The following is a 12,079-nucleotide window of genomic DNA, read 5'->3' as shown; positions in this document are numbered from 1 at the left end:
CAGCAGAATCATAATAATACACACAATGCTGGAGGAGCTCAGCAGGCCAGGCAGCACCTATGGAAAAGAGTGACCAGCTGATATTACAAGCAGAGACCCGTCATCAGAATTGGGGGTGAGAATAGAGATATCAGAGTAAGAGGGTGGGGGTAACAGAGGAAGATGTACAAGGTGGTAGGTGAAACCAGGAGAGGAGTGAAGTAAAGAGCTTGGAAGTTGGTGAAAGAGATAAAGGACTGGAGAAGGGGGAATTTGATCAGATTAAACATGTCTGACAAGTCAGTCCATGGCTGCCTCTACTACTACGTTAAGGCCATGCTCAGGTTGGAGTAGCAACAACATGTATTCCGTCTGGGTAGCCTTCAACCTGATGTCATGATCATTGATTTCTCAAACTTCTGGTAATGCCTCATCCCCCACTTCACCATTCCCCATTTCCATCTCCTCACCTGCCCATCAAATCCCTCTGGTGCTCCTCCGCCTTTTCTTTCTTCCATGCCCTTTCTGTCCTCTCCTATCAGCTGACCCCCTTCTCCAATCCTTTATTTCTTTCACCAATTGACTTCCCAGCTGTTTACTTGACCCCTCCACTCCCTCCCAGTTTCGCCTATCACCCACTACCTGGTACTTCTCTTCACTCTTCTCCTCTCCCCCCCACCCCCCCACTGACCTCATCTCTTTTCTTTCTCCAGTCCTGATGTAGGGTCTTGGCCTGAAACATTGACAGTTTACTCTTCTCCATACTCTTGGCAAATCCAGCCACGAACTGCCCCTCACACAGTGGGGTCTTCCTTTTATACCCTGTTTTTATATAAAAAAAAACTGTCACATGACCTCTACTGGCAGGAAAATGTCACTCCCCCATCACAAGACCATTACCTCAAGTCCAGTATAGCTTCAACCCCAGTCACGTGACAAGGGTATCACTGTCATGTGTCACGAGTACATAACAGTAGCTCTTCTCTTGCCAGTGGAATTATAACTTTTCTAACAGTAGAAGATGTGACCCTTTTCCCCATTAGAAATTTTGCATTAGTGCTGTCAATCTAATTTCCTGATACTTTCCCCCCAAAATATTGTGCCCTCGTTTACTTATTGAGTTACTATTATGGAGGCCACAATTGCGCATTCATCCAGAACTTTTAGGCAGTGCATCCAAATCCTACCTAGTTGTGTTGGGGGTGGGGTGCGCTGGTGGAGAGAGACTTGCTCTAAATCTGTGTTCCTTTGGCCTATTATAATGGAATAGTTTTTCTTCAACCACAACCAAATGGATCATAATTCTGCATGCTTTTATCATGTCTGTTTCAAGCAGAACACTCCTGGTCTGTCTACATGGCTAGAAATCGAGTTCCTTACAAATATTTTAAACCTTTTTTTGGTACTTTTAGGTTAAGGATTAGATGCAGTAGGCTTATCAGTATTTTGTAAAAAAATTTCCAAATCAGCACCTTGCAGTTGATGAAGTCCAGGATTCTAAATGATTCATGAAACACCTTGTCAACATTTTCCTTTTGCTTTACGACTCATGCCCGATAAGTTTGGGTGTCTATTCCCATTTGACCTTTGATCTTTTACTTCAGTATCACTTTGTACATAGAACATGATGCGTATGCTGAACCTGCCAAATTAAATGAAATCTATTCTGCCTGTAGATGACACATCCTTCTATTCCATTTGTCTAATAGCCTCTTAAGCACTACTGTCGTATCTTTGTTCACCTCTGCCTCATTCCAGGTAACTATATTAACTTGCTACACATCTCCTTTAATCTCTTGACCACCTCACCCTTTATGCCTTAAATGCATGGTGTTCCAATATTTGACACCACTACCTTTTTGCCTGGGGTGGAGGGAGGTACTGTCTGGTATTTTACACCTCTTATAATTTTATAAGCTATTGTGTCTGCCCTCAGCCTACACTCCAGAGAAAATGACCCAAGTTTGTCCAGCTTCTTCTTGGTGGCTCATGACCTCTGATCCAGGTGGCATCTGGATAAGCCTCTATTATTCCTATAATGGGACAACCAGAAATACACACAATACTTCAAATATCATTTAATTGAATTTTTTATGTACATAGCTACAACTTCTCTGATTAAACTTAATTTGCATTTTTCTGTCTTTCTCATGCTCTGATGTATTTAGTCTGTACTTGCCATTTTTCAAGTTTTAGTTAATCTAAGCTATGAATGGCCATCACTTTTCTTGGGATGTTCTATCTGTATCTCTGTGACTTGGGAGATAATCTATCGACTGTAGATAAACAAATTTCATTTTTTACTTTTAAAACTAGACTATGAAATTCAAGTAGCCATTTCAGAAGCCCTGTGCCGAATGTCTGATGGGAAGATGAGAGAGACATTTGTTCACAAATGGTTTAGTGAACCGATTGCCAATGCCTTCATGCAAATTAAAGATTTTGAATTTGAGACAGTAAGTGTACCAGCTTAAATGGTCTCGGTGACTAGATAAAAGGTATTGAGAAGTAAATGAAAAAGATATTTCAATGAGTTGATAAGTAAAAATACAATGATTTGAATGTGCTCTTCCTTTGCTGTAAAGTGCCCAAGTGTTAGTAGCCTTTGCGATAATGAAGTTAAATTCTACACATTTGTGCTGCTTGAATTGAGGGTGAATGGGCACAATTAAGGATTGGAAACATTTTGGTTATGAGCAGAAAGCAATGACACAACAGTAACATGGTGATTGTCACCTTGTGGTGGAGAAGCTTTGTCACCTTGTTGTGGTGGAGAAGCTTGTTAGAAATGGAAAGGAGAGAAAAGGAGCGCATTAAACTGTTGGGAGGATGATTGGGGGGGTGGTCTTGTGAAGAGAGAAAGACTTTGTTTGATAGGACAGAACCAGATTGACTTATGGGGACAAACTGTAAATGAGGTTATCTAGTAAAATGAATGGAAGCATTTAGGAAGTATCAACACTGACAAACAATCCCAAACACAAAAAATGTAGAATTTGTGAAATGCAGCTTTTGTGGGTGGAGAAATCCCCCACAATTGGCTTAAGTGTTATCTCGGTGCTGGAGGAAAACCATTGTTTTGCTTTACTGATTATTAGTTGTCCACACTTCTGTTGCTCTGAACTATTGCTAAACTTCTACCTTTGTTTTACTTTGAAGGACTGTAGAAAATTTCTCAATCAATTGAATGCTAGTCTCATTAATAAAACAAGGTAGGATTTTTTATTTTGCACAATTTATTTTATTAAAATCATCTTACCATTGTTAAGCTGAATATAAAATTTAGTTTTGTGGATAGCAGAATTAAACACATGGCTAGCATTGGTTCTGCCAATTGTTTAGGTCTAAAAATTTGTAGCTCATTTGTTGCATATTGAGTTTAGACAATTTTAATGTAAGCACTTGAGACTTTGATACCTGAACAGGTATAACTCAGTTAACTTTTTCACCAACATGTGCTGGCCTACTTCCCAAATTCTCTCCTACAGGATAAGCACCTCATACATGGAACTTGGCATGCTTCCTGCACACGTACACCACCTGCTCCATTTCAAGATGGTTTGTCATAGCCATGAAATTGTATAGCATGAAATGGACCATTTGACCCAACCTTTCCACATCAGCCAGTGGGAACTCTTCTGTATTAATATATCCAGCCTTGGTTTGTAGCCCTTCATAACCAAGTAATTCAAATGCTCATCTAGTCACTTAAAGTTGTCAGTGACTCAGATTTAACAACTGTCTCGGGCAGTGAATTCCAGGTACTTGGCACTCTGCATGAAGAAGGATCTCCCCTCCTATCTCTTTTCTTTCCTTGATTCAGTCCTCTAGTTTTATCCACCTCTGCTATGGGGTAATGTTTCCTCTGGTCAATACCCCTCATTTTGGATTTCCTTTCCCCCTCTTCAACCCTGTAGACTCCTGTGTTCTAGATAAAATGGATCTATTCTGTCTTCACAACTGAAATGCAACATCCTGATGCATTTCCTCTGCACACTTTCCGGTGGTCTCAAATTCTGCTCTCTGCCTACCCTGAGTTTAATTTATTTAGCTGTCTCACATGGATGCACAGTTGATTGTCAAACTTCAAGCTGTTGTTACTTTTCTCTCATTGTACAAATTCCCTTTTGTTTAAAGACCTTTTGGTTGAGCTGTTGTAGCATTGATATCTATGGTATACTTTTGTATTCAAAGACCCACCATTGTGTCCACTTCAGCAGTTCAGGGGAAAGGGCATTGACCTAAAATAACAAGTCTAGTTCTTTCTCTGCAATAGCCTATTGAGTGCTTGTTTTGAATCTGGAAGGTATAGTATGTGTGGTGTTTTCCTTTTTGATCTCTGCTATTTTAAGACTGTCCATGCAAGGTAGTTCCTGCAATTGGGAATGATGGTATGGAAATAGTTCTTCCTGCTCTTTATTGAATGGAAATACTGGGAATGAAACCATCACTGGGACTAATATCATGGGAGCGTTAGATCAAAGTGGTCACACACCAGCCAATAAACTTGATTGTTAATGCAATCATCTAACTAGTTTTTAGTGTTGTGTACTAATACTTCAAGGACCTGAAGTTGACTCTTATCAATGGTTTTGAATGGGCCCTAACTGCAAAAGTAATTCCTATCGACATCCGAAGATCTCTTTAGATGCCTCCTATGTAATTGGGTTCAACTTGAAAAGGAAGGTCTGTTGAGAGTTTTACTTTGTGCATCTTTAGTATTACTGTGGTGGGATGAGGACAAGATGTTTCTCATGCACATGCTTTGTGACTTCAATGTTATGTGCAATTTATAAACTTGTGATGTTTGAAGTGAGTGGCTTAGTTTGTTGAATTGAAATATACTCTATTTAAGGCACTAGTTAAGAATGAACTTGCAGGCTGAAGAAATGTCAACTAAACCAAACTCCATAGAAAACCATTGGCTGATGTGATGTTTGACAAAAGGTGTTACTGTTTTTTTTTCTTGGCAAATGAGTTCAATTAATTGGAGGCATATTTGCATATGATTCCTGAATGAAAAGGAATCCTGAAATCTCTCTGGGAAATTTGTCAGCATGATGTGGTGGAGGGAGTGGTGCTAGAGGAGTTAGGAGGCAAGGTGGATGGATTATATCTGTTTCCTTGAGTGTATTCTTCCTTTTCCTGCACTTTCTGTTTCTAACCCCCCTCTCCCTCCACCACCAACTTGCCCCAAAATATAAATAACATAAATGATGAGGCTGTGTCACTTTGAAGTAATGGATGTTGGTGGGTATTTGATGAGTAAATTGTTAAATCTGACGTGAGAAATGGCAAGATCAGGAAGGGTAATTTTTTAGGTTATGAGTTTACTCATTTTAATCTTGCATTTGGTTTTAGAGTCTACACCTATCCATGTAACTCTGCTTTCCTTGATCTGAATGAGGTAATAATGCTTTATCTTTAAATCTGCTGTAATTAGAATTGAAACCAGACCTAACTATTGGAAAAGCAATTGATGTTGTCTCCGGTATGTATCTATAACTAGTCTTTCAGACCTTGTGAAATTAACTGTTGTGAAATACATTTAGCATTTGGTTTCTGATCTCCTGTAAAACAATTCCATCTTTTTGGACATTCTGGAGGTCTGACCAGATATTCTGCAAAAGTGCAATTCTTGCAGCGTTCAGAGAAATTTGGTCCAGATTGTACTGAAGTTATTCATCCTTGTGAACCCCCTGGTGCAGCCATGTTCAAATGGTGCTACACCAGACCCAGGATCAATTATTTCTTTTTATACATATTCTTCTATCATCAGTGCCTTATTACTGAGCTTGGCCCTATGTTCGACTAAGTTCCAGTCCCCATTTCCACTAACAGTGCTGTAAAGGTCTGATCTCCACTTGAGGCTTGGCCATTGAGGCATCTTCCTTCGATGGTCCCAATGAGGTTTTGGACTGTTGGCCTTGAAGCAACACTATATTGTCTAAACCCAATACCATCCTGCAAATCATGTGAAGATGGTGGTCAGGAACAGTTTGCTAAACCTTTGTGGTGAAGTTTGGGAATGAAATTCTGGGGTTGGTGCAGTGTTGGTCAAAATATTCTGAAGCTGTTGGGAAGGTGGAAGTGCTGAATCTTCAAATGTAAAAATTAGTACTGGGTTAGGACTTCCTGTAAGCTGTGTTATTAAACATGGTATTTCTGGGAGTATGTGACAATGGTGGTTGCTGGGGCATGTTTGATAACTGTGCCTTGCTAGATTCTTATTGGAATGCGAAGGTGAATCACTCTAGGAATTTCCAGAGACAACATGAATCTGCAATCCAAATAGTCTGTTTTCACTTGTGTGATTCTCTAAGAATGGAGACGATCACTGTGATTTGATATACTGGGCTTCTATGATTTGGCTAACCAATTTTAGAATTCTAAATGGCTTTAGATATTTTGGCCCTTCCAGGCTGCTAATACTGAAGTAGATGTTTAATTCCTAGAAACCCTTGTGTTTTAGTCAATTACGTTTTCGTTGGGGGCTACTAAAGCTGCGATAAGTACTCTTGTGATCTGATCAGTGTATTACACAGTTGCAAAATAGAGATGTATCTGACAAGACCTAAGCAGAGTAGATGTGGAAATGAAATTTCCCATGGTGGACAAGTCTAAGACAAGAGGGCACAGCCCCAGGATGGGGGGTGTCCATTTAAAACAGATGCAGAGAAATTTATTTATCAAAAGTCTGGTGAACTTGTGGAATTTGTTACCAGAGGCAGCTGTGGAGGTAAGGTCATTGGGTGAACTAAGGCAGAGCTTGATTGGACATGGCATGAAAGGTTACAGGGCGAAGGCTGGGGAGTGGGGCTGAGGAGGCGGGAGAAAAGGATCAGCTATCATTGTATGGTGGAGCAAACTCTATGGGCCAAGTGGCCTAATTCTGTTCCTATGTTTTATGGTCTTATAGCTGGAATTGCAGTCTTTTAGGAACTCGTAGGGTATGTTTCAGATTATTTCAGTGTGGTGCTGTTGTACAATGGAATTAAATACTGGAAAAAAAATTAAACAAATGCTTTGGTTCTGTATGTGGAACAACTTCCCAGGAATGCTTGGGAGTCAAAACTGTAATGAAAAGGAGAAATTAAAGGAAATTAGTATGTTACAAAAATGTACTGCAGAGGTAAATGGGTCTGAAAGTCAATGAACTTGATGGCTGTACAATCTTCCAGAACTCTGTAGACGATGGAACAGTTCTTCAGTTTGTAAGATTACATTTGTAACCCTGCAGAGGGGTTTATTGCTATATGTAAGAGGGAAAGAGAGTGCTGGAGTCTATTATAGCGAATGTGGTGATGAGACACTTGAATATCTAAGAGATTAGACAGAATCAGCATGCATTTGAGGAAGGCAAATAGTGTTTCTCAAATCTGTTGGGATTCATTGCCATAACTGGAAGAGAACCAGTGGATGTGGTGCATTTTTCTGGAGGCATTTTAAAAAGTCTACAGAATTAAATTATGGTAATGTGTTGAATATTGAAGAGAGAATAGAGTGGGAATAAATGGGTATTTTACAGGGTGGTAGGTTGTGACTAATGGGGTCCAGGGATTCACATTGGGTTTGAACTGCTCCTGATTATATAGCAATGTTTTGGATGAGAGCAGAATGTAATATTTCTAAGTTTACATCCTCCTTACAATCCTATTTTTCTACTGTAACCACAGAAATCAAAATCATTTTGAGGCAAGATGAACGAGAGGAAAAATATATAGCAACTTGCAGAAACATGTATAAATGTAAAGTTCTCTACTTTAGAAAAACAAGACTATTATTTATTGATGATTGTGTTCTCATACATGGGGATTTGAAATATGCTGGTGTAGCAGGCAGTAAAGAAGGCAAATGGTCAGTAGATTTTTCTTGCATTACATACTTGGTATGGAAGCAAAGACATTTTACAATTCTACATTTCCTGGGTGAACTGCACCCAAGTACCGGAAGTCCTGGACGGACTGCACCCTAGTACTGAGTACTACAGCTAAAGAACCATTTTGGTCAGCTTACCTGGGGAAAGAATATTCTTGGAGGGTGTGCATCACCCTTCCAGATCTCCTGAAAAGTACAGAATGCAATTCTTACTAGTGTGGCAAAATGGTAATTTTGTTTTGTACAGGTACTTTGTGACAGTAAGTGCTTATAATTGTTGGGAGATGTGTTAACAAATTGTCAACAAGTGCACCACTTTGACTTTTGATCTTGCAGTTGAAGAAGCCAGCTGATGTTAAACTGCAGAACTTCTGGATTGATTTCAACCTGGGAAGTCGCAGCGTGACATTTTTTATTAAAGATGATGCTCAAAATAGTGAGGTATGAATGTAAACACCCCAATAAAAATATTTTAATGAAGTTTGGTGGGTTGAGGTTGTAACTGTTAGTGCTGCTGCCTACAGAAGCGATCATCTGAGCCAGTGTGGAATATACATGTCCTCTGTAACCTCTGGTTTCTTCCTAGTATCTGACATTCTAAGGCGTGTATAATTGACCACCATAAATTGTTGTTTAGTGTAGATGGGCAGCAAAAAAAGGTGACAATGTTGGGCATGTGTTAGTGTTGCAGGGTCAGGGTGAAGGGTGATGTAGGAGAATGGGATCAATGAGATTACTCTATAGGGAAATCAGCATGAATCCCTTCTGTGTAGGCATTCTATTACATGTGAAAATAGTGTCTTTTGACCAATCTGATTGCAAAATACTGAAATGTGCACATTACATCTGTGTAATAACTAAACTTTGCAATTGATGCCCCCTTTTCACCCAAACCCTCTAACATACTGCTCACAAGCTACTTTTCTCCCACTGATAAATGTTGGGCTGAACTTGAAGTTTGCTTTGACCCTTTTGTGAAAAAACAGCAAATGTACTGTTTACTGATCTGATCTCCTTTATGACATCTTCCCAGAACGCAGTGGACTGTGCCATCCTCACCCTAAGAGGCAGGGAAGTCTTGAAAGGGATAATCATGAAGTTTCATCCATAATTAACCAGATGTTGCTTTTGATATTTGACTTCTGAAGACTTTTGAACTATTTTCAAATGGCTGACAGTTATTCACAAACCTTTAGGTTAAATAATTTAAGGTATTAAAATATATGACTAAAATTTGCAGTGTTAAGATGAAATAATTGAAACTTTTTTATTTTCCACAGTGATCCCATTCAAATGGAACAGGCTGCTGTTGTAGATATGGCCAACACCCATGTACAAACACCATTCTTGACCCCAACTCCACCTTCTCTGCTCTACTTGGGTCATCCTTCACCTTTCCCCCCCCCCCCCCAACCAAAACATATTTCTGCTCCACTTGGGTCCTTCCTGCCCCTTCCCCCACCTTTTCTGTTCCTCTGGTCCCCAATGGTAACTCCAGTGGTGGAAGATTGGGTGCACCCGCCAACTGCAATCTGGTCATAATGTTGTTAGAGAAATTAGGATTTTGTTAATTAGTTCAAGAACAGAATGGATAAATCACATCAGACCATGAATTAATGTGCAATTCTGTGTAAAGCTGAATTAAAATTTTTTTTTCTAGACAGACCTCTGGGAGACAGTAAGCTTATCATATGAAGAAGTCAAAAGTTTTACTGTGGAAGGTAATACAATATTTTAAAGTTTAAAAATGCATGACATATTCTATTAATTGTCTCTATATGTGGGATGTTTTTGATCCACTAATTTGAGGCAAGGATCCAGTGGAATAGTGCGAATGTCTAAAACTTCGGAAGTTCCATGCAGGAAAGTTGTGGAGAAATTTGTGCATTCCAGAAAGGTGGAGGAATTCAGTGGGTTGAACAGCATGTGGGGTGGTGAAGAGGGAATTGTTGAAATTATGGGTTGTGACAGTGCATCAGGACTGGGTCAGGAGGGAAAATGACTAATAGGTGATCAGTGGGTCGATGACATATGACAGGCAGATGGGGCAAGGAATAGAGTTAGAAGGCAGGTGGGTGTTAAGTGGCAACAGATAAGGAAGGGTAAAAGGGGGGAGGGTGGAAGACATTGAAGGTGAAGACAGAAGCTGGATGGTGGAGAAACCTGGACTGTGTGAGTAACGAAGCACTCACACAAGACTGCCACAGAAGTGGAGATTTCAAGGGTGATGCAATTTGTGAGGTTGGTTGAGATTATAGGTGAAGAAAGATTTAAGATCACCCTTGTTAGGTTTAAAGGGCTGTGTCATGGATGCAGCATCAGAAGCCAACCTTGATTCCTAAATCAGGCTATTGTGAATATGTGAACATGACAGCCAGTGTGGACACAAGCTTGCATGGAGAGCAGTAGTGAGATAAATAAGATAACTTGTTTTTGGTTGTTTAGCAATGGTTTCCTCCTATGTGCCAAAGATTTGCTAATGGGGTAGTACTAAAATGCATTATTTTCAAATTTGCAGAAGTTAAGAGTGCTGCAATTCTTATTATAAACTTGAAAAAGACACTGTTGGTTAATAAAAAGGAAGGAAAGAAAGTGAAGATATATTTTGACTCTACATTTGATATCCTAAACACGGCTAAGCTGGTGTATGGCGAAGAAATGATGCTGGTAAGTCTTAAAGTATTTTGCATGTTCCTTGTTAAGCTATTGGTGTGGTGGTGGGAGATATCCGATGTTCACACAGTTGAAGGTCTCCTCCACTTCTGCAGGCACCTGAATTACAGCACTTGGCCTTGCCTTCTGAGGAACCTCAACTGGACACTGCTGCAAAAGAGGTATGGTCAATGTTATTTAAAAAAAAACCAAAATCAAAACCTCTGAGAAGGTGATCAACTGATTTAATGTTGTGATGGAGAGATGAGATTACAAGGGAGGTTTCAGAGGAACGGCAAGATACACAGACCTGTCAAATGTATGTGCCTTTTCAATATTTAGAGATACTGGTTTAAATATTTAGAAACATTTTCATTTTGGAATTGTATGGTACAGGAACAAATAATATAGATCTCCTAGTTTCCCTTTGAGGCATGAAGGGACTCCATATTTAATATTACCCTTGTGTTGATGCTATGTTTTTTTTAACTTTAAAGATGATGATTTCTTATTTGATTGCCAAAATTGTAATATGTTTACCACTTTAAAAAAATATGCTGAGGAGTAACAAGTTATCCTACTCTTATCATACCCTGCCTCTCCAAGTTTTCATTCAATATTTCAGTTCTTTCTCAGTTGTGGGTTTTATCTGATTATACTGACCTTGAACTTTGAACCCATGCCTTGTTCTTGTATTTAAATATGTTTTGTTCCAGGCTTCATCAGTTGACTTCAACTCATCTAAAAATCACCCCTTTCAGGGTTCAATTACCCAGTTGAAGTGTGGACAAATGGGCTTTTTAGCCTAGTGTGTGTATATTGACCATCAAGTAACAGTCTGACCCCCATGTAGTACTTGCTTTGTAGCCTCAATTTTGGTAATTCAGTGCTCATCCAAAAACTACCACGTTGTAAGTATATTCTGCCTGCACACACTTTTGCAATCACCCCCTAACTGATCTATTTATACCTACACTAAAGGGGTTGATATTTATGAAATACTTTTTGACTTTTTGAATTATTTTTCAACTCGTCAAAATAGCTGGGAAATCACAAGAAGCTAAAGAAGCGAAACTGACTAAAGAACCGCTAACTTTGGACGCAATCGGGAAACTTATGGATGAGACCTGAGAGACTGGAGAATAAACTTGCCCCAAAGTTTTCTTTGCTTGATGAAACTTAAAAGACGGTGGACGTAAGTCTTCAATCGCTTGCATCGAATATTCAACAATAAGCAAGAATTTCAGCTCTCGAAGATGCCGCTCGCCAGAGAGATCGTAAAATTGAAACTTTGGAACAAAAGCTGTCTTTGACTTTTCAACTGTTGGAATGTTATAAATTCAAAATCATTGATCTTGAAAATCGATCTCGAAGACAGAACCTGCGGATAATCGAGCTCTCGGAAAATGTTAAAAAGGGTGATCCGGTTGTATTTTTCTCTAAATTCTTAATGGATGTTTTCAGCTCAGATGTTCTGGATACCCCTCCAGTGATTGACTGCACACACAGCATTTCTTGCTTAAAACCAGCTCCAGGTGGAAAAACCATAGCCAGTCATTCTCCGGCTTCA

The 12,079-nt window shown here is 39.5% G+C and overlaps 1 protein-coding gene across 1 annotated transcript in view; it reads left to right on the top strand.

Moving 5' to 3' along the window:
* Positions 1-12,079, top strand: part of sycp2l (synaptonemal complex protein 2-like) — an 84,919-nt gene that overhangs the window by 18,763 nt on the left and 54,077 nt on the right. The window contains exons 8-12 of the mRNA XM_059945752.1: positions 2,296-2,435; positions 8,194-8,298; positions 9,518-9,578; positions 10,376-10,524; positions 10,626-10,691. Of these exons, the coding sequence (XP_059801735.1) occupies positions 2,296-2,435; positions 8,194-8,298; positions 9,518-9,578; positions 10,376-10,524; positions 10,626-10,691 (521 nt within the window). The remainder of the gene's footprint in view (positions 1-2,295; positions 2,436-8,193; positions 8,299-9,517; positions 9,579-10,375; positions 10,525-10,625; positions 10,692-12,079) is intronic.

Source organism: Hypanus sabinus, chromosome 20, assembly GCF_030144855.1.
Source record: "Hypanus sabinus isolate sHypSab1 chromosome 20, sHypSab1.hap1, whole genome shotgun sequence".
Taxonomy (NCBI): Eukaryota; Metazoa; Chordata; class Chondrichthyes; order Myliobatiformes; family Dasyatidae; genus Hypanus; species Hypanus sabinus.
This window is presented reverse-complemented; position numbering and strand designations above follow the sequence as displayed.